Source organism: Arvicanthis niloticus, chromosome 16, assembly GCF_011762505.2.
Source record: "Arvicanthis niloticus isolate mArvNil1 chromosome 16, mArvNil1.pat.X, whole genome shotgun sequence".
NCBI classification, from domain to species: Eukaryota; Metazoa; Chordata; class Mammalia; order Rodentia; family Muridae; genus Arvicanthis; species Arvicanthis niloticus.
This window is the reverse complement of record NC_047673.1, coordinates 7845859-7867823: the sequence shown is the minus strand read 5'-3', so window position 1 is coordinate 7867823 and position 21965 is coordinate 7845859. Positions and strand designations below refer to the sequence as shown.

Below are 21965 nucleotides of genomic sequence, written 5' to 3'. Positions count from 1 at the left end.
GCGGGCTGCTTAGCGAGACAGCTGGGGTGGGTGACACGGGCCTGTCCCAGTGACAGTTACCTCTAGGTGTGAGATTAGTGCTTCACTTTTGCATAGCCACACTGTCTGAGAGCAGAGCTGGCTCTCGGTGCAGACTTCCTCAGCCCCAGACTCCAGTCCGTGGGAGGTGACCTGTGCTTCCAAACGTATTTGTTGTTTTGTAGTCATGGCCTAACAATCCAGGAGAGACTTTGGTAGCAAGTCGATTCTTACCTGTGCAGGCAAGTCTGTCTCCCAACACTGCTCCTCTCTGCACCTTCAGGCTTTGCACTGAGGAAAGGCTTGTTCCTGCTCACTATCTTAACAAGTCTCAGTAGTGAGGTAACCCTCTGAGTTCCATGCTGGGTGTCACTGGACAGTCTACCTGAGGGTAGGGCCTCTTGGCACACTGAATATTTATTCTCTGTATTCTTAAATCTATTAGGTTCAGACTCTTTACCTGAAATGGGAACAGACTTAGATTACAGGTTACTCAGCGTTTGAGCACATGGTGGTTTAAGTGGCAGGCGCTCTGTGTGCTGCCCACGGTGGGCTTTCTCACTTCTGAGTCTGCATAGGGTAGTAGAGACTGCATTTGTGTTTCCAGCTTTAACAGTAATCTGATGACTGTAGCAAATTAGAATCTCAGCAGAAGTTAATGTACATAGTTCCATTAACTATGCCATCTCTGACCACCATGGCAGGCCAAGGACACCCAGGCAAATCCTTAATGAATTTGGGGCTGTGGATTTGACTTAAGAAAAGTCACTGGTACAGAAATGAGGTGGGGCTGCCCTGCCTTTTGCACCAGGGTTGTGGTAGAATGGGCGGGGGTGAGCATGCTGGGCTGTGTGCTCGGGTCTGATATGAGGGCCTGCTCTCTGCAGCCGAGGAGTACCTGTCGTTTGCCTTTGAGCACTGCCATCGCTCCAGCCAGAAGAACAAGAGGATGATTCTGATCTACCTGCTGCCAGTGAAGATGCTGCTGGTGAGTGTGTGGAGCAGACTTGGTAGCTCGCTGTGGTGCGCTTGTGCTGAGGGATGTGCTGGACCTGAGCATAGCCCAGGGCCCAGTGTGCACGGCACACCCGCATGGCACACCCGCATGGCACGCCCGCATGGCGCCAAGTCCTTCCAGAAAGTCTGAACGGTAATAGTCATATAACAAGGGAAACAGTATGTGTTACTTAATTCTTCTTAGAAGCTAAAGTCATTTCACTGAGTTAACTAGAAAGGAAAAACACCATTCCAGTCTGCCTATGGGAATCTTAATCATAATAAATAAATATTTTTGAGACAGTCTTATGTCAGGTTGGCTTTAAACTTAATGTAACCTAGACTGCCCGTCAGCTCTGATCCTCGGCCTCCACTTCCCAATTGATGGGGTTGCATGTGTGCATCACCGTGAAGGTCAGTTAGTGCTGGGCAGGAAAGCCACGTAGGTAGATATCCTAGTCAGTTGGTGTAGCATCAAAGTAAAGTGTTTCTTCTTCACATCTAAGACGAATCATAGCTGTGGGAGGCAGATAGTGCTGCCTGTGGCTGAAACAGATCGTTGAGGAGAGCTTATGAGAATGGGAAAGCAGTGAGGTCATTCGTCTCGCTCCCACTCCTGCTGAAGCGTGAACTGAGCATTCTCAGCTCACTCCTGAGAGGAGTTCTTCAGTCCTGTGCTTACCCGGCATCTCTTCAGTTACCACCACTCTCAGTCTGTAAGTGGCAGGGCACCTGAGGTCATGACTGAGGTCGTACCCATTGAGTTGCAAAACTGGTGCCCAGGTTTCCTGATCTCTTGACCAGAGTTGCTGTTCTCTATCTAGCTTACTGATACGTCGATGTTCTGTGTTTCTCTGTGTGACTGCAGACTGCAGCACTCACAGATCTCAGAGGGTGACTGTCCCTCCTTCTGCTCTGCGGCCATTGAACTTGGGTCCTCAGGTGTGGTAGCAGATGCCTTGACCGGCTGAGCCTTCCTTCTACCTGGCACAGCCTGGGGTGTAAAATCCTTGTTCAGCTTCATACATTTGGTTCTCTGTGCTTTGTCTGTTTCTCTGTTCAAAGGTAATTTCTTGATGGGAATCTTACTGATCTTAAAAGTGGAAATGTTGGCTCAGGGGTTAGAATGTTTGCTGCTCTTGTAGACATTTGAAATTGGGTGCCCAGTGTCCATGTCAGGTAGCTCACAGCTGCCTGGAACTCCAGCTCAGGGGGATCAAATACCTTCTTGTGGCCTCTGGGCACCTGCACATGTGTGATATACACTCAGACATACTTGTACATACATTTTTTTTAAGTGAAAGTGTTTCTGTTATGGAAAGCTAACTTCTGTCTTAGGGTCACATGCCGACCATCGAGCTCCTGAGGAAATACCACCTGATGCAGTTTTCAGAAGTGACTAAAGCTGTCAGGTAGGCCCGTGCTGTCACACTGTTTAAGAGCAGGAGGCTAATAGAGATTGCATACATGTTGCCCTGGAAACCCTGTTGACCTCTCTGTCTGGGACTTTGCTCTGTGACCCTCGTGGTGTTTCTCCTTACCCAGTGAGGGCAATCTGCTGCTGCTCAATGAGGCCCTGGCAAAGCACGAGACTTTCTTCATCCGCTGTGGCATCTTCCTTATCCTGGAGAAGCTGAAGATCATCACTTACAGGAACCTCTTCAAGAAAGTGTGAGTGCCTGGGTAAAAGGCTGTTGTGCAAGCATGTGGGCCGGAGCCTGAGCCCCAGAGTCCATGTCCAGGCTGGAGGCTTGCAGGCCATATTAGGTGTGAAAACACAGAGACAAGGAGAGCCTCTTTCAGCAAGGTGGAAGGCGAGGACTGGCAGCTAAGGTTGTTCTCTGAACTCTATATACACACCTGCATTCTCACTCAGAAATACACACCCTACACACACACACACACACACACACACACACACACACAGTGCACAAAAGAAAGTGGGCTGCCTTGCAACGGGATCCCTTGGGCAGATGATGCAGCCCATTGTAGCCTATGGGGGCGACATCCTGACCCTCTGGGGACAGAGGCTGACCATGAAGGCTGTGTAATGACATAGCTTGGCAACAGACTCAGCATGAGCTTTGGGGCAAGACACCTCCTGCCTGTCCACACTGTGGAACCATCATCCTCTTCCCTTTGCTGTCGTGGCAGCTGGCTTATCCTCTGTTACCACCATGTGTGTCAGGGAGTTTAATATGATGGTTCCTTTTCCTGTGCGATGCTGAACACTGGCTCTTCTGAGGCCTTGTCCCAGCCTCCTCTCAGACACACAGAGACCTTTTTACAGCTGAAGGCAGTCTCTCAGAAATAGTAAGCAGGAGTTGAAATGACAGGACATCTCAGAGTTATGATAAAGTATGCGTTGAAGATTTAATGAATACTCAGGAAATATCTAAATATCTATTCATACAGTGGATGCTTACAATACCGAGCTTATATACTATTATATTATTCATACAGTGGATGCTTACAATACCGAGCTTATATACTATTATATTATTCATACAGTGGATGCTTACAATACCGAGCTTATATACTATTATATTATTCATACAGTGGATGCTTACAATACCAAGCTTATATACTATTATATTATTCATACAGTGGATGCTTACAGTACCGAGCTTATATACTATTATATTATTCATACAGTGGATGCTTACAATACCAAGCTTATATACTATTATATTATTCATACAGTGGATGCTTACAATACCGAGCTTATATACTATTATATTATTCATACAGTGGATGCTTACAGTACCGAGCTTATATACTATTATATTATTCATACAGTGGATGCTTATAATACCAAGCTTATATACTATTATATTATTCATACAGTGGATGCTTACAATACCGAGCTTATATACTATTATATTATTCATACAGTGGATGCTTACAGTACCGAGCTTATATACTATTATATTATTCATACAGTGGATGCTTACAGTACCGAGCTTATATACTATTATATTATTCATACAGTGGATGCTTACAATACCTAGCTTATATACTATTGTACTTAATAGCCATTGCTTGTGGGCTGTGTTTTAGGGTGTATCTTATCAGTAAGAACTTAAAATATGTATAAACATTTGCTCACCAAAGGATGTCATTTCCTGTCCTCCGGTTCCTCTCTTGTCCCTGAAGTACTGAGTCTTGTTACTTACAGTAGTTTCTTTTCTTTGTAGATACTTGTTACTTAAGACACATCAGCTGTCTCTAGATGCCTTTCTGGTTGCTTTGAAGTTCATGCATGTGGAAGACGTGGACATTGATGAGGTCCAGTGCATTCTGGCCAACTTGATATACATGGTGCGTGAGTCTGCCTGTTCTCAGCAGGGCCGTGATGTGGTGCTGATGTCACCAGAAGACCTTTTCTATTTATGAAAGCATTTTCTAGTAGAACTAATTTTTTCCCCAGTAAATACTATTCCAAGGGCCTCGTGTGGGTCAGTGCTGAGGGCTATAACCTGCATTATCGTGTTCTCTGCCACATGTGTCCCCAGGGAAGGAAGTGGTTGTCATCATGACACATCCAATGTGACTGAGACACAGAGGTGTAAGCCGCTATCTTTTTCTCTGTTTCAGGGTCACATTAAAGGCTACATCTCCCATCAACATCAGAAACTGGTTGTCAGCAAGCAGAACCCCTTCCCTCCACTGTCCACGGTATGCTGATGCCCAGGACCTGCGGACACAGCTGTCCTCTGTCGCTCACGTTTTCTGGTGCTTCCCCGGGATCACTGTGGCAGTCGCCAGCACCTGAGGGACTAGCCATGTGCTCCATGTCCTAACTCACACCAGCCTTGCTGAGACCTAGGATTCTTTTTCAAGATGGACAGTCACCCTGCTGCTGGCCTCTGGAGCTTGTGAACATCCGGGAAGGAGACAGCTATGCTTCAGTTTTATGTCGTTTATGGAGGCTGTCTTTGTAACATTTTGTACTGTTTTCTTTCTTTCTTTTTTTAAAAGGTAATCCAAATGTATACAAGTGGTGTGTTCTTTACTGTATGTTAGATAATGCATCTATTTTCATATGCAGAATTTCAGCATGTTGTGAGCTCAAAATGCTGGGTTAGCTTGAGGCTTCTTTTTAAAAAGTAGAATTTGTGGGGTGGAGAGATGTTTCAGTCAAGAACAGCTCCTGCTCTGCCAGAGGACATGTGTTTGATTCCCAGCACCCACGTGGCAGCTCACAACCGTCTAACTCCAGTTCTAGGGGATCCATTGCCTTCTTTGGCCTCCACGGGCTTCTGCACACATGTGTACATAAGCTCACTCAGGCAACAGGCATACATACATACATAAGTAAATCTTTGTTTAAGAAAAGCAGAATTTAGTCTGATGTAAAAATTTCAGCTCTCTGCTCATTTTCTAGCAGTTCTAAAGGCTGCGGGACGCAGACAAGGCCTGGCTGTGGGGCTCCGGTGATGGCCCCGTCCTCTGCCTCTCTTCTGTCTCCTACAGCCACTGTCCTGCCGGGCCCTTACTCTGCAGCTGCATCTAGCTTAACCATGTCCAGAAACCCTTCCTCTAGACAGTTAGCCTGGGCACAGTGCATCCCGCAGCACTGAAGACATTCCAGCTTCTCCTTCTCCTCTTTAATAAATAAATAGTTCATTTATTTTATGTTCATTGTTGTTTTGTCTGTTTAAGGGGGTCAGATCCTGGAGTTACAGATAGCTGTGAACAGCTACGTGGATGGTAGGAATTGAACCCAGGTTCTCTGGAAGAGCAGCCAGTGCTCTTAACCACTGAGCCATCTCTCTAGCTCCCAATACTCCAACTTCTTAAGAGTGTACATTTCTTCTCTGTGTTGTTTATTTTGTTCATTTGTCCATGATGTATGTATGTATGTATGCATGCATGCATCTATTTATCTATCTCTATCTATCTGTCTGTCTGTCTTTCTGTCTATCTGTCTATCTATCTGTCTATCTGTCTATCTGTCTATCTGTCTATCTGTCATCTATCTATCACCTATCTATCATCTGTCTGTCTGTCTGTCTGTCTGTCTGTCTATCTATCTATCTATCTATCTATCTCCGATGTAGAGTCTTTTTATACAGCCTGGCTGGTCTGGAACTCTATGTAGACCATGCTTCCTCATGATTGTCTTCTTGCCTCTGTGTCCCCAGACCAAGTGCTTGGGATTACAGGTGTGTGCCCCTGCGTGAGGCTTGTTCCCTTGTTTATGAGAAGTGCACTAAGGAGGGAAAGCTAACTATTTGTTAAATCTCTGCAGTCAGAAGCCACCCCTTGTGCAGATGAGCTGTGCGGGAGCTTATGTGTTCTCCACAGGGCCTGGTGCAGGACTTCCCCTTACGTGGCCACTTCATTAACATCCTCTTGCAGGATGGCAAAATCACCCATCACTGTGCCATCAGGCACCAACATCCTGACTTTGCCCAAATCTTTGCCTGGTCAGGACTTTGTGGCTTTTGGCGTCTGCTCCATGTGATGGAAAATATGGTCCTGGGGGTTAGAAGGTGGCTCACTCCTATGGTTGGTGTGGGCTTGGACTCACTGGGCTCAGTGCTGTGTACATGGACAGCTTGTATTCTCCATGTTGCCATCTCCAGCAGCTGAAGCTGAGTTCCAGAACAGGGCTAAAAGAAGTGGTACGCTGTGTTATGAATTGCACCACTTCAGCTGAGCACGCTGCCTGTGCACCTACACTGGATGAACAGTATGTCCTTGCAGCTTGCCTGTCCCTGGTCATGTCCCATGACCCCAAGACTACTCTCTGAATGAGTAGCCCATGGTGTACAGAGAAGCATCTGGCATTGAGTATGGCCCCAGGCTGGTAGAGCTGCTGGTGTCCACCAAGGCTGAGCCTGCCCTCCTGTGTCCTCTGTGTCCTCTATGGTGTTACCACCTGCAGAGCTACCATGAACTGACCCAATAAAGTATCCTTGTAACAGTTCAAATATTGAGGTTGCTATGAGCATCCTGGATCCCATCCTTCTGAGGTTAGAAGCAACAGAATCAGCTTTTCAGGCTGTTCCAGGTAATTTATTAAACAGTGACATCCCAAGTCAGAACCTGATTGAAGTGATGAGTAGTTGAACTTGTCGGTTAAAGCAGTGACCTCTCCACAGTGTGTGCTTGTGTGCTGCCTCTCCACAGTGTGTGCTTGTGTGCTGCCTCTGGTGTCCCGGTGTGGACTCCTAGCTTGTGGGGACATAGACCCATACGTTATTGTGACTAGTTTGCATCAACATCAAATACACTTACCCCTTGCCTAAGGGTACACTGGTTTGGCCCATTATTGTTCTTTTGAGACAGTGCCTTACTCTGCAGCCCAGTCTGTCTTCACACCCGGGACTCCCTACCTCAGCCTCAGTTTACCTGCCTTTTCCTGTCCTTTGTAAATGTCATCATAGCCACGCTTCATCTATCCCTCTTAGAGATGAGGGTGCTGAGCGAGGCACAGGAAACTAAGATCTTGCGTAAGCACAGCCTCAGCGACTGCAGGGCACAGCTGACAGGCTACTGCACTCCCGGAATCCGCTGATTCACCCGGTATGTCCAGGTGCAGCCTTGTCGGGAGGTCCACGGCTCTCTTCCAGGATTAAGCCTGTTCTCCTCTCCCTAGCAGAATCATAATGGGGCTACCCTTTTGTCTCACTGGTGACTCAGCAGAGATGTCTGTGACAGACAGACCAACTGTGACACAGCCACGTGTGTTCAATCTCTCTCCGCTCAGCTTCCACTCAGTAACCCAGCTGGTTTATGACTGATAACTGATTTTATTTCACAAATCCTATTTTCTTTTCCTAAAGGCCCCCGTTTAGGTAAAAAATTACCAAGGAAACTCCCTGCTGACTAGCTTTCATAGGGCCAGAAGTCCCGGGCTAGCTGCAGGAACAGCAAAGGTAACAATGGTCTTACCCAGTGCTGGACCCTCATCTACAATACTGACATGCCAGGCAAGATGTGCACACTGGTGCAACTGTGGCATAACTATTATGGGGTAAATAACTGCTTTCTGGTTGATTTTGAGACCTGCTTTACAGGGATTCCATGCTGGAAGCTATAATCTCTGCCAAAAGCTTGTGACTGGGGAGGTCATAGGCCTAGGGTAGAAGCTGCTAGTGTTACTTTGCTAAGTGGTTATGTTAAAAACGACCTTCTAAATACTTATGCTCGTACCCATAGGGCTGCACTGTTCCCAGCTTTGGTCAGAGAAGCTTCTTTTCACAGTGGGCCACAGTTAACGCAAGAATGCATCATTAGTCAGTGTTGAGAGTGAGGGGCTGAGGGCTCAGTCCTAAGAGGGACATCTTAATCAACAGGCCCCAACTCCCTTACACCCACACCTCCGCCTCCACCGAGGCTTAGGAAAAATTGTCAGAGAGAATGGGGAAGTGCAAACAGCTGAGATATGGCGTGAAATGCTGCCTTCTGGTCAGATATTCACAGCAGCTGGGTTGACCTGCTCAAGACTGCACAAGATCAAGCCAGACGAGATTCTGACATAGATGGGGGTGTACTCCCTGCCCCACTCCTCACTGGGGAGCTGTTGACAGTTGATTGCAGCTGGGGGAAGGAAAATCGTGTGGTTTTGAGGGTGCTCCAGTGGCCGGCCCCACACCATACACACAGGCAGTGCAAACTGAGCTTAGTGGATTCTCAGGGGAAAAAAAAAAAACACATGTGAAGGACACACTGAGGGAAATATAGATGGAGTTGGGGAAGGGAAACGGGTGTGGGTGTGGTCACATTTCATTGTACATGTGTATGAAATTCTCAAGAGTAAAGAAACATGTAAAGTTCCAAGGAACAAGACATCTTCCAGTGCTAACTGTGACAGGATTTGACCCTCTGGCAGCCATGTTGTTGGATTTCTGCTACTTCATGATCTGGTTAAACCACATGGAGTATCTTGAGACTGCGGTGAGGAGGAGCATGCGTGATTGCCCTGATGGTGGTGGGGAGCCTAGGATTCCCGTGAGGAACCAGGTGCCCTTGTGTTTGCGGGCTACCACACTTCCCTCCACCCAAGGCCCCATCACCACACTGCCCTTCTCACAGCTTGTCCTCGTGGTGACGGTTACATTCAGGGTCTGTTCACATTCCTCCCCATCTGCTTGTGTGACTGAAAGCATCATCGGGGTGGTAGCCAGGTCTGTGCCATTGAGCAGCCAGCCGCTGAGGAGACCCTCCGTTCTAGGGATGAGGACATTCTCTGCAAAGTCCCTCTCTGGGATACAAACAGGGAGCCCTGAGCTGGGACACTGCAAGGGCTTCTCCAGCTCCAGCAGTGAGACGTCATTCTCCCTCGACTCCTCGTCGTATCGCATGTGCACATGAACGCTCTTGATCCCGATCCTCAGGTCAGCATCTGAAATCATGAGCAACCAGCCAGCTTACAACGTTTCCCAGAGTGAGCTAGCCACCAGGGACTGATGGCTCAGGGAAACCCTGGCGAGCAGCAACTGTGTTCTTCCCGGACTTGAGTGTGGGTCACAGAGTGGGCCAAGCCGACTCGTTTCCTGGGTCTCTTCACACTGTCCTCTAAAAAAGTCAAACGTTTATTCTGGAGTACAGGACAGCGTGGCAAGTGGTTAGAAACCAGGAGATGCTGAAAAGAAACGGCCTCAGGCCCATCTGAACCTGCTGCTCAGGGCTGGCTTCTCGGCACATTTGGCTCCTTCAGGTGGGGTCTCAGCCACCAGCTTGTTCACGTAAGTATTTAATGATAAGCAGTGAGACACACTTACTTCAAGGCTCAAATTTGACATCTGTAGCCGGTTATAGGAACTTTCCAATGGGGAGAAATGATTGTCTGCGTTTTAGAGATGGAGAATGAAGCTACAGATAAGTCTTGAGATGAGATGGGATTGCAGCCCAAGATGATAGGGAGGAGGGATTTGAACCTGACTCCTCTGAGAGGAGGGATTTGAACCCAGCTTCTCTGGCCCTCAGCCAGCCCTCCATGTCCAGGTGGTGGCTTTACTGCTGGGACGCGTTCCGTACTAAATGCTACTTAGCACTGGCCTGCGGTGTCCACATTCTACCCACATGTCTTGGTTGTCTGTGCTAGCCGTTTCCAGCTATCACTGTATTATTGATACTGTTTCCTGTCATGCCTTAAAAACAAAATTTCCAGTAGAAAAAAACAAATCATGCCATCCCTCTGTTGGATTGTTTTATTTACGAGAGCTTAGAAAGTTCACGGAAGAGATACTTACTTGCTTTTACACTGATGTTGCTGTACAGTAACGAACACTTTGCTGTTGTCAACACGAAGTCTTCCTGTAGTAACACGCCGGCACAGAAGTCCTCTCCTTCGGAATTTGTTAATCTGACCTTTACAAAAAGAAAATGGCTGTTAGGAGCCAGTGTGACATCAGAGAAGAGTAAAGCTGAGTGGGTGTCCTGGGTACCAGGGGACAAGTCAGTCAGTGTCCCCATCCCACTGTCTCTTCTGTGGTGTCTCTGACACTGCTGCCAAGGTTAGAGGCCCTTCCTGACAAAAGAGAGTAATGGCTGTTAGATTGTCCCTCCCCCTGGAACAAGGGAAACAGGCAGAATTGAAGGACTGGTCACTAGGGACATTGATCTCTCAGGGACTAGAGTGTTTGTGATTCCTGAGTTTGTATGGTGCAGGGAGGGTGGTATGGATAACTCAGGCAGAGCCCACAGAGTGGCAAGGGAGCAGAGAGCCCCCGGAGACACAGTGGCAGCAGTGTAGGATGGAGCCTAAAGAGAGGATGCTGGGGAGCTGCAGGCTCTGCCAGTTGTCAGGAGTCATATGCATGCATGTGTGGAGAGGAACTCCTCAAGGCCAGGGAAGCTTACTCAAAGGGACAGTGGGGACTGCTTATGAATGCTCAAAGTAATGTGTTATACCAGCCAGTTGAAATGTGACCAAGCAGTCGGTATACACAGCAGGGTCTTGTCTCTGTAGGGGGAGCAGCTGGCCCCAACCACTGCACTGGCCTTCCCCAGCAAAGCCTCAAAGCGAGGTACAATTGCATTAAGCTGCTTCCAGGCATCTTGCTCTGTTTCAGAGCATCACTGAAACACATTCACAGAGCACAAAGCTTTCTGTAAACAATAAGTTATAGTTCACAAGCTCTGCAGGCCAGGCAGAAAAAAAGCACCCCAAGATCCATGTTCCATCCATACTTAGGAGAAAAGTCAGCCAAGCCGACTCAGAACCACCTGTTAGGTGTGGGCACAGTGTAGGGCCAACAAAGCAGTGATCACTATTCCTGAAGCCCAAATAACTACGTAGAGAGAAAACCCAAGTTAAATTTAGGTGATGGACAAGGGCTGGAGAGATGGCTCAGTGGTTAAGAGTACTGACTGCTCTTCCAGAGGTCCTGAGTTCAATTCCCAGCAACCACATGGTGGCTCACAACCATCTGTAATGGAATCTAATGCCCTCTTCTGGAGTGTCTGAAGAGAGCGATCTGAAGAGACAATGTACTCACATAAAAACTCACATAAAATAGATAAATGAATCTTTAAAAAAGAAAGTGTAGGTGATGGATAGGGTACGGGTTGTAGATTAACATCAGATTAGATGCTGAAGGAAAAGATTCCTGACCTTGAAGATGGCAGTCAAAATGATTCAGATTAAGACAGAGAGGAGCCTGGAAGCTTACCCACCCACACTGTCTGCCTCACCCCACACTGTGTCTGCACACCCACACTGTGTCCATACACACCCACACTGTGTCTGTACATACCCACACTGTGTCCACATACACCCACAATGTGTCTTTGTGTCCGCATACGTCCACACTGTGTCCACATACCCAGTGTCTGCACACACCCACACTGTGTCCATACACACCCACACTATGTCCACACCCACCCACCCATATTGTGTCCACACACCCACACTGTGTTCACACACCCACACTGTGTCTGCACACACCCACACTGTGTCCACACACACCCATCCATATTGTGTCCACACACCCACACTGTGTCTGCACACACCCACACTGTGTCCACACCCACTCATATTGTGTCCACACACCCACACTGTGTCCATACCCTGGGCCTAGCTGGGTCATTCACAGTCTGATAAACATAGTTCTGGGTCCTTTTGCAGCAGAGGGAGATTGTTACTGAAGTCCATAACTTGTCAAATACAGAGAGTAGGTGACTGTGGGGTCCCCAGGGTCCCCCACCTCGTTACCTACTAGATATGTAGCCCTATACTTTAGACTCAGGGGGACTTCAGGTAATGGAAGGAATTATAAAATCCAGAGGACCAGGATGCCTGGTGTGAGGTAATGTGTTTTAGACACAACAGGAAAACTTCAGCCATGAAATAGCAACAGTGTAGCTGCCTAAACAATACTGCATGATGACGACACAGCCAGCTTGCTAATGTGGGTGGAGAACTTTCACAACGTGTTCACTCTTAAAGAGCTGCCGCAGATGAGCACTGAGGGAGGAAGAATCCTTTTCTTCAGGGACCAGCTAATAGGTTATTCCATCCCAAGTGGCCAGCCCTGAACGCAAGTACGGATGAACAACACTAAATGGATTTAGTAGGTGTGTGTTCCCCCAAGTCCCTCTCAAATCTATGACCTCTTCCTCTTTAATTATTATTGCCACACACACACACACACACACACACTACTAGATCCATTTAATGCTGCTTGTGTGTGTATATATGAACAAAATAAAAACTGATTTATTTTATATGTATATTATTTAGCATACATTTAGATCGAATCAAAACTATTAAAGCTATTTTCATCCGTTCTTACTTATATTCCTGTGACACCTGGAAACTTCTTCGCTGCCTACATGGTGAGCACTATACCCCCTTTGAGCGGGCTATTCTATGGGACGTGTAATGAAGTAGAGGACCGAGTCTGCCATAGAGAGCCATGAACAGAGTAGAAAATAGGGAAATCAAAACCAAGATGGTGGCATAGAACCCTAAGGACCACGCATTGCTTGTGTTGCAGAGTTACAAAGCGGAGCAATTACTGACCAAGTAACTGGGACTTACAGTGAAGGGTGTAGGTGTGGGCAACAGGAGAATCCTATGTTACTGTTGTCAAGTTGCATATGATCCTTGTCAAGAGCGACTGTCAGGTGAGCAGGCCTCCAATGCTTACATTCTAAGTCAGTCAAGGAAAGGAGAGCAAAGGGGAATGGGAGGAAACAGTAGCTTGGAGACCCGGCAGAGGGTGAGCCAGTCAGGGGCTGTGTTCAGATAGCTGCATCCCCTGGTGCTCCACTGTGGCATAGAGGAAGAGTAAAAAGCCACTGGTCAGACACACACGGCGCATCCTGGTGGATGTAAGCAACCCACACTTCTAATGAGGAGCAAACGATGAGGAGAGCAGGGCTTGTGCTCCCCAAGAGCCGGTGGGGCTCAGCAAAGAGCTTGTCCTAATTCCCCGGTCCTTAGCTCTTTTGGGCAAGAAAATGGAAACAACAGAATGTAGTTTGTAACAAAACAGAGGTTGTTACCCTGCCAGAGGGTGTTATTACCTGCCATGGGAAGGTGGGCAGACTCTGGCAGCTTTTTGTCATCCTGATGTGTTCAGAAGTCAGGGCCCCACATGCACAATTGTCTTCGTTTGTGGCGGCGACATGGGGAGAAAATCAGTATCTTCTGAGCAGACGTGGGTTCCACGGTGGCCGTAGCCTAAAGTCTCATTTGAATGCTGGCAGACTCAAGGTCCTTGGTGTCCGTGGGGAGCGAGGCAGTGCTAGGCTGCCTGCTCCCGGGATTACTTAGGGGGCAGTTGTGGATAAGAGAGTCAAGGCTCTTCTGACACAGAGTACTTCCGGCCTGTGCTTGCTCTAACATGGAGGCCAGAACCAGGAGTCAGCAACTACATCTAACTAACCATAGCACTCCAGCCCCTGTGCATGGCGGCAGAAGGACGGTGAAGTGGAGGGTGACTGCCTACCTCTGTGAGAACTCACCACTTGGACTGCACGATTTGTGGTCCTTGGCCAGCTTGTAGCCCTTTGCACAACTGCACACGTAGGATGACTGCCCTGGGTGGCAGAAATGCTGGCATCCATCCGTCCTCTCTAGGTGACACTCATTTTTAGCTGAAAGGGAAGGAGAAGCTAGAACCAGCCTTGCCGGTGTGGAACAGTCGATGTCGTTGTCTATCCGCGCATGGGTCTGGCTGGTTAGTCCTGGTGTTGTTTGTGTGTTATGTGTACAAGGGCAATTTAAACATGGTAATACAGTTACAGTCCTCATTCTCTCCAGTCACAGAAAGCTTCCCACACTCAGGAGAGCTCATGGAGACGCAGTGAGGTGGCACCTATGTTTGGCCGAGGAGGAGTCACACATGGACGCTTCCACTGCACTAGCATCTACGTTCCCAGTTGTTTCCTTTCCCAATGCAACAGCGGCTGTCTTTGGATTGTTCCTTTAAAGAACAGAAATGGGACCAAGAAAGGGGTCAGAGCCCAAGATAGACAGATGAGCAGCTGAGGTGGAGCTGTAGTCCCTTGGCACAGTCTAGGTGGGACACACCCAAAGCATCACTAGAGAGGTGATGGCCTGGGAATCTGGAGTTGACAGCAAAGGACTGGGCAAGGACCCTTTTCTCCACAGAGCCGGTTCTGAGCTACCAGAGACACAGGAAGAGTTACATGCATTTATTCTGTAGCCACCAATTATCAAGAATCCATTCCCTTGGCCCCATAAGGTCATTTGCATGGGTATTTAGAGACTGTTCTTAGTCAGGCCTGGTGCTACAGGTCTGTTCATCATAGTTACTTTGAAGTCTGAGGGAGGAGAATCATTAGTTCAAAGCCTGCCTGGGCTACATAGCAAGTTCCATTATTTTTTAGGTGTGTGGATGTTTTGCATATATATCTGTGTACCATATGTGTGCAGAGGTCAGAGGAGGTACTAGATTCCCCCTGGGACTGAAGCTATAGAAGGTTGAGAGGAGCCATGTGGGTGCTGGGAATTGAACCTGGAAGAGCAGGCAGCCTTCTTAACCTCTCTGAGCCATCTTCCAAGACCAGTCTGGGGAATTTACTCAGATCCTGATCAAAATAGAAAGTAAATAGGCCTGAAGATACTGCTCAGTGGAAGAGTGTTTGCCTGCACATATGGGACCCTAGAGTCAATTCCTAGAACTTAAAAAAAAAAAAAAAAAGACTATTTACTTATGAAGTTTTGCTTTGATTTCTCTCTATCTGGAGTATCCCCAACTGGCATGCCAGTCAGACACACTTGTGTACTGCCCTTCCAACTTGGATGCCAATTATGGATTATAAGGAATGGTTAGGAAAGAGAAATTTCAACAGAGCTGGGGCCAGACGGTGGGTCACAGGATGCAGCCAGCACCTGTGGCATGATTTCCAGGGTGGGGTGGAATAGGGGAATCAAGGAGCCCCCTGGGATGAGTGTCTCATGGTTCCCAGGCACCCTCTGGTGCCTGAGCAAGCTGTTGTGACTTCCAACAAGGCCCTCGTGGATGGGGGGATGGGCGGAGCCTTACCCACTGCACAGGTCTTGCCCTCATAGCCGGGGGTGCACGTGCAACTGTAACTTCTGATGTGGTCCTCGCATGTCCCGTTGTTGAGGCAGGGCTGGGAGACACACAGTGAGCCACCTATGGAAGAAGGGCCTCTGAACCTGCACTGTGGAATCCTTGAGCCAGGACCCCACGCTTGCTGCACCAGGGCAGTGAAGGCCATGTTCCAGGTGTTCCCTGTCCCACTGGGTGCCATGGGACTCCTATGCATCTCTTGACATTACTATCATGCACCCCGTCTTTCTTTCATTTCAAAAGGTCCTTGAGTTCACCCACCCTATGTTCTCCATTCAGCTTTCTGCTGACACCCACCTCATGTTCCTCCTGAGGATATCCTGCAGAGCAGGCCCCAAGACAGACATCTGGCTCACAGCCACTGTTCTCTCCAGTCTGAACCAACAATTTCTGGCCTACAGTGTGTTCCTTCCCAGAAGTAGGACAAGCTATGTAGTGGGGAGGAGGCTCCCGTCTGTTGCTTGAGCCCTAGCTGCCTGGGAACCCCCAGATATCAACATACCAAAACCAGAGGCCTCATTGTGGTCCTACTAGGGAGAGCCTTAGGATCATTGCCCTTCCCTGGAAGATATATCGTCCCTCCCAGGAGCCAGAGGCTTAGAATATAAACCCATGGGCTCCATTGGAGACCCATCTCAGAGCAGAAGAGGAAGGAACACAGGCCAGAGAGCTGGGAAGGCACTCACCACTGTACTGTATCCAGAACTCATTCTGTGGGGGCAAAAGGGAAGAATGTTACCCCAGGTAACCAAATGTTGACCTCTTACCTGATTGGTTAGTGTGTGTGTGTGTGTGTGTGTGTGTGTGTGGTGTGTGGTGTGTGTGTGTGTGTGTGAAAAGCAATTACTTAATCCAGGAGTAGGGATCATGGGGGATATTCTTGCTGTGTGTCTGTAAAGAAAAAGTTTCTTCTTTCTAAAGTTCTCCTGGCATGTACAAGCAGCAGAGAGCGGTGCTTTGGTCGTGGTGTGATCGGCAGGTCTCCCCAACTAGGCAGCCTGACCTGAAAGGGCATGGGGTTCCTCACCTGCTACTGAGGCCAGTTCGCTGCCATCTCTAGGTCTGGCTTCTCATGTGTGAGGTCAGGGTTGCGCCAACCCCACCCTAAGAAAACCGGCTAACTAATTTCAAGACAGCTGTGTCTGAACCATGAGAAAGCACACAGGCACCGAGGGCTTTCCTACCGTGCTGACGTCATTTTCAAACACTTCTCTTGCTTCTTCATAGCTGCAGATTTCCTCATAACACTCCTTCTCCAAGTTCCCCTGGAAGAATTCCTCCAGGAAGTAAGAAGTGGCCCGCCTCCATCTCACTAGAACGTTGTTTGCCTTCGAGGCTGGAAGAAACACTGCAGAGGGGCAGAACAGTGTGACCATGGGGGCCTCTCACACACAGAGCCTCAACCAGCCCATGCTGTTCTCCACTAGTCAGCAGGGCCTGCTCTGTGCATCCTCAGGACCAGCTGCTCACTCCTCAGCTGGGCATGTACTTTCTCTTGGTTGAGTGAGTGAGCGGCCCTTGTGAGTTTCAGGCAGACACATTTTATGGATCGAGGATCCAGGCCCAGAGAAGCCACACTCTGTGAGCTGCAGTAGGTGAGTGTCCACATAGAAGCACGAGAACATGAGAGGGTGCATCACTGTTTGCCTCAATGTTATCTACCCTGGTAGTTTCTGATCTTGGTGTTGCAAAAATGCAACACCTGTGGACAGACACACAGCAGGTAAGTGCTTCATGGAGAGGGGAGGGTGTCCATGTATGAACAAGAAATACAGGGATGCAGGGATTCGGTGGCTTCTCCACGGTAGGAAGGAGTTCTGGACAGGCAGACAGACAGACAGCTCTAGAGATGGGGTGCACTAGGATAGGCTAAGTCACTCCCTCGGGCACAGCTCCAGACCCCACACGGTTTTCCCTTCTGCACATTCACAGGGTAGAATTGGGCTCTGAGCATCTCCTACCCGTGTTTGCACCTTGGACACTTCGGGCAGTGGTCTGAGGAGAGGGCAGGCTGAGAAGGTGTTCACAGCTTGGTGTTGATGTGGCAACAAGGCTTTGTCCACCCCAGGGACCGTGATGCCATCACAGGGCTTAGAGATACGGTTCTACTCACCAGGGAGCATCCAGCTCACAGTCACTGTCTACAGGATGAAGGCAGGCATGTGAGCTGTCTGATTATCCCACACACACATACACACGCACACATACCACTGTGCAAAGTACCAAGTAGCCCTCCCTATTTGGCTAAAGCTGTGTTTGTTTGGATCATAAGGCTCAGGAGGCTCAACCTGACAACAGTGATTCTCTGAGCACCTCTGCTCAGGCTCTAGTGACTGCGGATGGCAGACAGAACTTGCCCATGTGTGCTCCACCCTCACAGGGAGTTGGCTTTGAGCAAACACCATTCCACAGGAGAGTCAGGCGTGGATGGAGGGAGTGCGGAAGTCGGAGAGAGTGGAGGTCAGTGGTTTGGAACCACACACAGAAGGCCCTGAGACTCAGAGAGGCTAGGAGCACCACAGAAGGCTGCTCCAGGGTGGAGAGAGCAGTGTGGATCCAGACTCAGGCTAGCTGTTCCCACAGTCCTCTGGCACAGGATAAGAACACCCGGCATGACTGAGCACAGGGACCCCAATGGAGGAGTTAGGGGAAGGACTGAAGGAGCTGAAGGGGCCTTATCTGGCATCAATGTGAAGTAGGACCCTTGGTCTTGTGAAGGTTTGATGCCCCAGTGTAGAGGAATGCTAGGGTGGTGAGGCGGGAGTGGGTGGGTGGGGGAGCACCCTCATAGAAGCAGGGTAAGGGGGGATGGGATATGGGGTTGGCAGAGGGGAGATCGGGAAAGGGATAACATTCGAAATGTAAATAAAGAAAATATCCAATTTAAAAAAAAAAAACCACTCGACATGTATGTGAACAAGCTACAGCCTAGCTTTGGCTAAGGGGTACCTGGGCTGGTCTCGCCCTGCACAACTTAGGCTGTACTTGGCCTGACAGGTCCCTGTTCCTCTCAGCAGCTGTTACCACACTGACTTTCAGGAGGGAGAGTGAGAATGTGGCTTGTCCTTTCAGGCCCCCAGAGACAGGATCATCTTTAGAACCACTGAGTGTCCCAAGGATGAGATGACTAGGTCTCCTGATTCATTCCTGTGGTTCTAGCATGTGGGAAACTGAGGCAGAAGGATTGCCAAGAGCTGAAGAGCTTGAACTACACAGTAAATTCTAAACTAGCTTGGGGTATAGAATAAGACACTGACTTAAGAAAATGTTTTGCCCTGCAGTTACTTGATGTGCCAGGGTGGGTTGGTACCCCCCTTCTCAGAGGAGAAGGGGAGGAGAGGTGGGGGAGGGGATGTGTGTGTGGGGGGGACTGGGAGGAAGGGGGCTGCAATCAGGTTGTAAACTGAATAAATAAATAAGTTAATGGGCAAAACAAGAGAGAAAATGCTTTAAAAAGAATAAAACAGAAAATGCCTACCTGAAAGCTCCACCTGGTGCAGGACGAGGATAAGGATGAAGCCCCGGAGCAGCAAGATGCAGCCAGCCATGCTGACCCAGAGCCCGGCTAGCCCAGCCAGAGCAAAGTCTGCAAACAGCCAAAGTCCAGGGTTGTGGAAAGCACTGTGGTCATTATGTGCCTTAGAACACACAGAGGCTAGTCTAGGTGACCCGTGGACCCAGAAGTTGATGGCTTGAGGAGGAGGCTCACTCTTGTTACTCTCCCTTCCTGTGTTTATGGTTAGGAAGAGGTAGACGTGGAGGGGCCTCTGCACGGGTGGGCTCCTTTCCCTGCAAGGCGCCTTCCTGGGTCTGGACACAGCATGAGTAGGAAGGAAGCCACCGCAGGAAATGTATGGTCTTACAGAGGAAGGGCACGTAGAATTAACAGAGAAGGGAATTTTACAGTGCAAAGTTCCATGATGAAGATGGGCTGGTGAGAGGCACGTGGGAGGAAGCCAGACTCACAGCGACACCGGAGTTAGATAGGATGTAAGTATTGTGAGCAAATGGGTCCTTATATCACCATGGCTGGTGCCTGTATCTTTGGTTGACTGAAGGGCACTCACAGAGGTAAAAATCTAATGACATCTATAAACACAATTATTTATTGAGTGAAGGAGACAGAGAGGGCATCGGCCTATCAATACATACACTGTGTTTTTAAAAATTTGGATGAGAAACAAATTCAACTGTATCTTTAGTGAATGACCTAAGCTGGAAATTGTTTTTCCTAGGACCAAGCAGGGGACGTTCAGACAGTCTGGAGGTCTCTGTGCTGCCTCCTAGGAAAAGTCTGGAGAGAGAGATCTGTCTGCGGGGCTCCATCTCCACCTGGACATTCATTTACACACTGTTAAAAACTAATCTTAAAACCAAGAACAGCTGCTCGAGAAGAGGGATCCAAACCCTTCCTGTCAGCATTCATGCAACTCCGAGGAAGAAGAGGTGGGAAATCTGTGAGAGCCCAAGGGGACACAAGACAACAGAGAAACTGGGTCTTCTCAATACAATGGAACGAACACACGTGTGAACTCAGAGAAGAGGCAGCACGCACAGGTCTAAACCAGATGGCTCCCAGTGCTAGGTGGGGAGGTAGACACAAGCCCCACCAGGAACCCAGAAGTTATCTCCAGTTGGCAAGCACTCTCAAAGGAAAAATTAGTTTTCCCCAATGGAGTCTCGATGGCAATGCAAACAATACTTAAAGGCAGGTTCCACGCCCAGCAGAAGGCCAACACAAAACAAACTCAATGGTATTTTTCCAGGGTTTGTTTGTTTTTTATTTTTGATAATTTTTTTTTTTTTTTGGTCTCATAATGCTTCATCTGGGCATTTCTTTCTTACCTTACAGATCTTTTGCTTACACATTAGAGCTTCAGATTTTGTGTTTTTATGGCATCTCTGTGTGTGCCTCCCCATCTGAGTATGTTCTTGTGCTTTTTCTTTGGCTTTTTAAATGTTCTTTTTAATCTTATTGTATATATGGGATTTGTTAGAGTAGTTTATGAATTGTAGTCCTTCTAGTCCAATAATGGTTGTCTTTAGTCCAGTACCCAGGATCCAGTAGTCGTGCAGTATACAAGGATGGATGTCTCAGCTGCTGTCCAATATACACCAGAATCCTGAAGAAGTAGGAATTCCAGTGGAGGGATCGACTTGCCAGCCAGAGTGAGGGCAATCAGCAAAACGAGCAAACTTCCATCTTCCATAACCTTATTTAGGCTCCCAGCAGAACGTCTGGCCTGGATTAAAAGTGGGTCTTCCCACCTCAAATGATTCAATCAAAAAAAAAAAAAAAAAAAAAAAAAAAAAAAAAAAAAAAAAGTCCCTGACAGGTGTTCCCAGCCACTTAGGTCTCAGTTTAGTTCAGACAGAGTCACTGATGCCAAGCAGAGACATCACAGACCCTAAACTTTCAGACTCAGTGTCTCTGGCCTCAGCTATTTCTGACAGTTCTGCACTAACGTCACCTGAATCACATTTTTTTTTTTTTTCTGAAGGATTTTATCATTTGTCTTCCCCTGCCACCTGGGACCACTTTAAGTGAATTCGTTGGATGAAATTGAGCCCTGCTCACACATTCTCTAGGCACAGGCTGATCGGAAGACTGATGGGAAGCACGTCTATGGCTTCCCCAAACCATCCAGGATATAAAAACACTGAAGACATCTGGTCTTACATTCCTCAGCATCGGGAGGGCGTGGCCTCTGTGAAAGCCACCCTCCAGGAGCAAAGTCTTTTCTCTTTCTGCCATTTGATAATGAGAGGCCAAAGCTTTTAAGTTCAGACTCCGTTTTAGAGAACCTGACCTAGGTTTGAACTCAGGTAAACTAACAGGCTGGTACCTAGCATTGGTTTCCAAGTTGCCGCCCACCCAACAAAAACAGAGCCTACCTCTAGTCTCTAGGCTAATTTGCAACAAGACCAGCATCTCCAGGTTATCCCCCCAACAAACCTGCACCCCCAGGTTACAAGCCCACCCCCTGCCTAACGACCACCAATGCAGAGGGGAGCAGAATTAAATTCACAATATGACTCCTAGCACCAGCCAATTATGTCAATTAGATGCTTGCACACTCATCCCCTCCCCCGATTGCCCCTTACTATAAAGCCTTGCCCCAATAGATATTTCGGACTCCCCCACCACCAAAACCATCCTGCATGACAGCAGTGTGATGGGGCAGCCTGAGCTAGCTCTAATAGAATAAAGACCCTGCTGTGCGTTGCATCAGATTGGTTCCTGTCTGTTTTGGGGGTTGAACCCTTCCCTGGCACTGCATTAGGTCTGACTTCTGGATTCCAAAGTATTCTTAGGAGCAGAGCCAAGTGAGGACTTTGCTCTTTTCTGTATCAGTTTAGAAACGACCACTATCTGCCCTGGCAATCTCTCATTACTAGCACACCTGGGGAGCCTGGGTTCCCATC

General features: G+C 48.3%; 2 protein-coding genes and 1 long non-coding RNA gene across 7 annotated transcripts in view; 2 read left to right on the top strand and 1 right to left on the bottom strand.

The window, feature by feature from the left end:
- Positions 1 to 5652, top strand: part of Pcid2 (PCI domain containing 2) — a 31988-nt gene extending 26336 nt beyond the window's left edge. For both annotated transcript variants that reach the window (XM_076913833.1, XM_076913834.1), the window contains 5 exons: positions 906 to 1006; positions 2353 to 2426; positions 2560 to 2685; positions 4212 to 4335; positions 4612 to 5652. In XM_076913833.1, the coding sequence (XP_076769948.1) occupies positions 906 to 1006; positions 2353 to 2426; positions 2560 to 2685; positions 4212 to 4335; positions 4612 to 4701 (515 nt within the window). In that variant the 3' untranslated portion in view covers positions 4702 to 5652. The remainder of the gene's footprint in view (positions 1 to 905; positions 1007 to 2352; positions 2427 to 2559; positions 2686 to 4211; positions 4336 to 4611) is intronic.
- Positions 5653 to 8794: 3142 nt separating this feature from the next.
- On the bottom strand, positions 8795 to 19175 carry Proz (protein Z, vitamin K dependent plasma glycoprotein). The gene is made up of 8 exons (XM_034520990.2): positions 19018 to 19175; positions 16724 to 16887; positions 16226 to 16250; positions 15489 to 15602; positions 13942 to 14073; positions 13501 to 13583; positions 10221 to 10338; positions 8795 to 9370 (listed from the first exon to the last, which is right to left on the bottom strand). The coding sequence occupies exons 1-8, from the start codon at positions 19085 to 19087 to the stop codon at positions 8877 to 8879; spliced, it is 1200 nt and encodes a 399-aa protein (XP_034376881.1). The 5' UTR covers positions 19088 to 19175; the 3' UTR covers positions 8795 to 8876.
- Positions 19167 to 21407, top strand: LOC143434643 (uncharacterized). Of its 4 annotated transcripts, none has more exons than XR_013104280.1 (3): positions 19167 to 19529; positions 19775 to 20293; positions 20586 to 21034. It is a non-coding gene; the product is annotated as an uncharacterized LOC143434643 (long non-coding RNA). The 4 variants fall into 4 exon arrangements; XR_013104278.1 differs by lacking the exon at positions 20586 to 21034 and adding an exon at positions 21041 to 21407 and having other exon boundaries at positions 19168 to 19529; XR_013104277.1 differs by lacking the exon at positions 20586 to 21034 and adding an exon at positions 21041 to 21407 and having other exon boundaries at positions 19185 to 19529; positions 19775 to 20096.
- Positions 21408 to 21965: the final 558 nt, after the last annotated feature.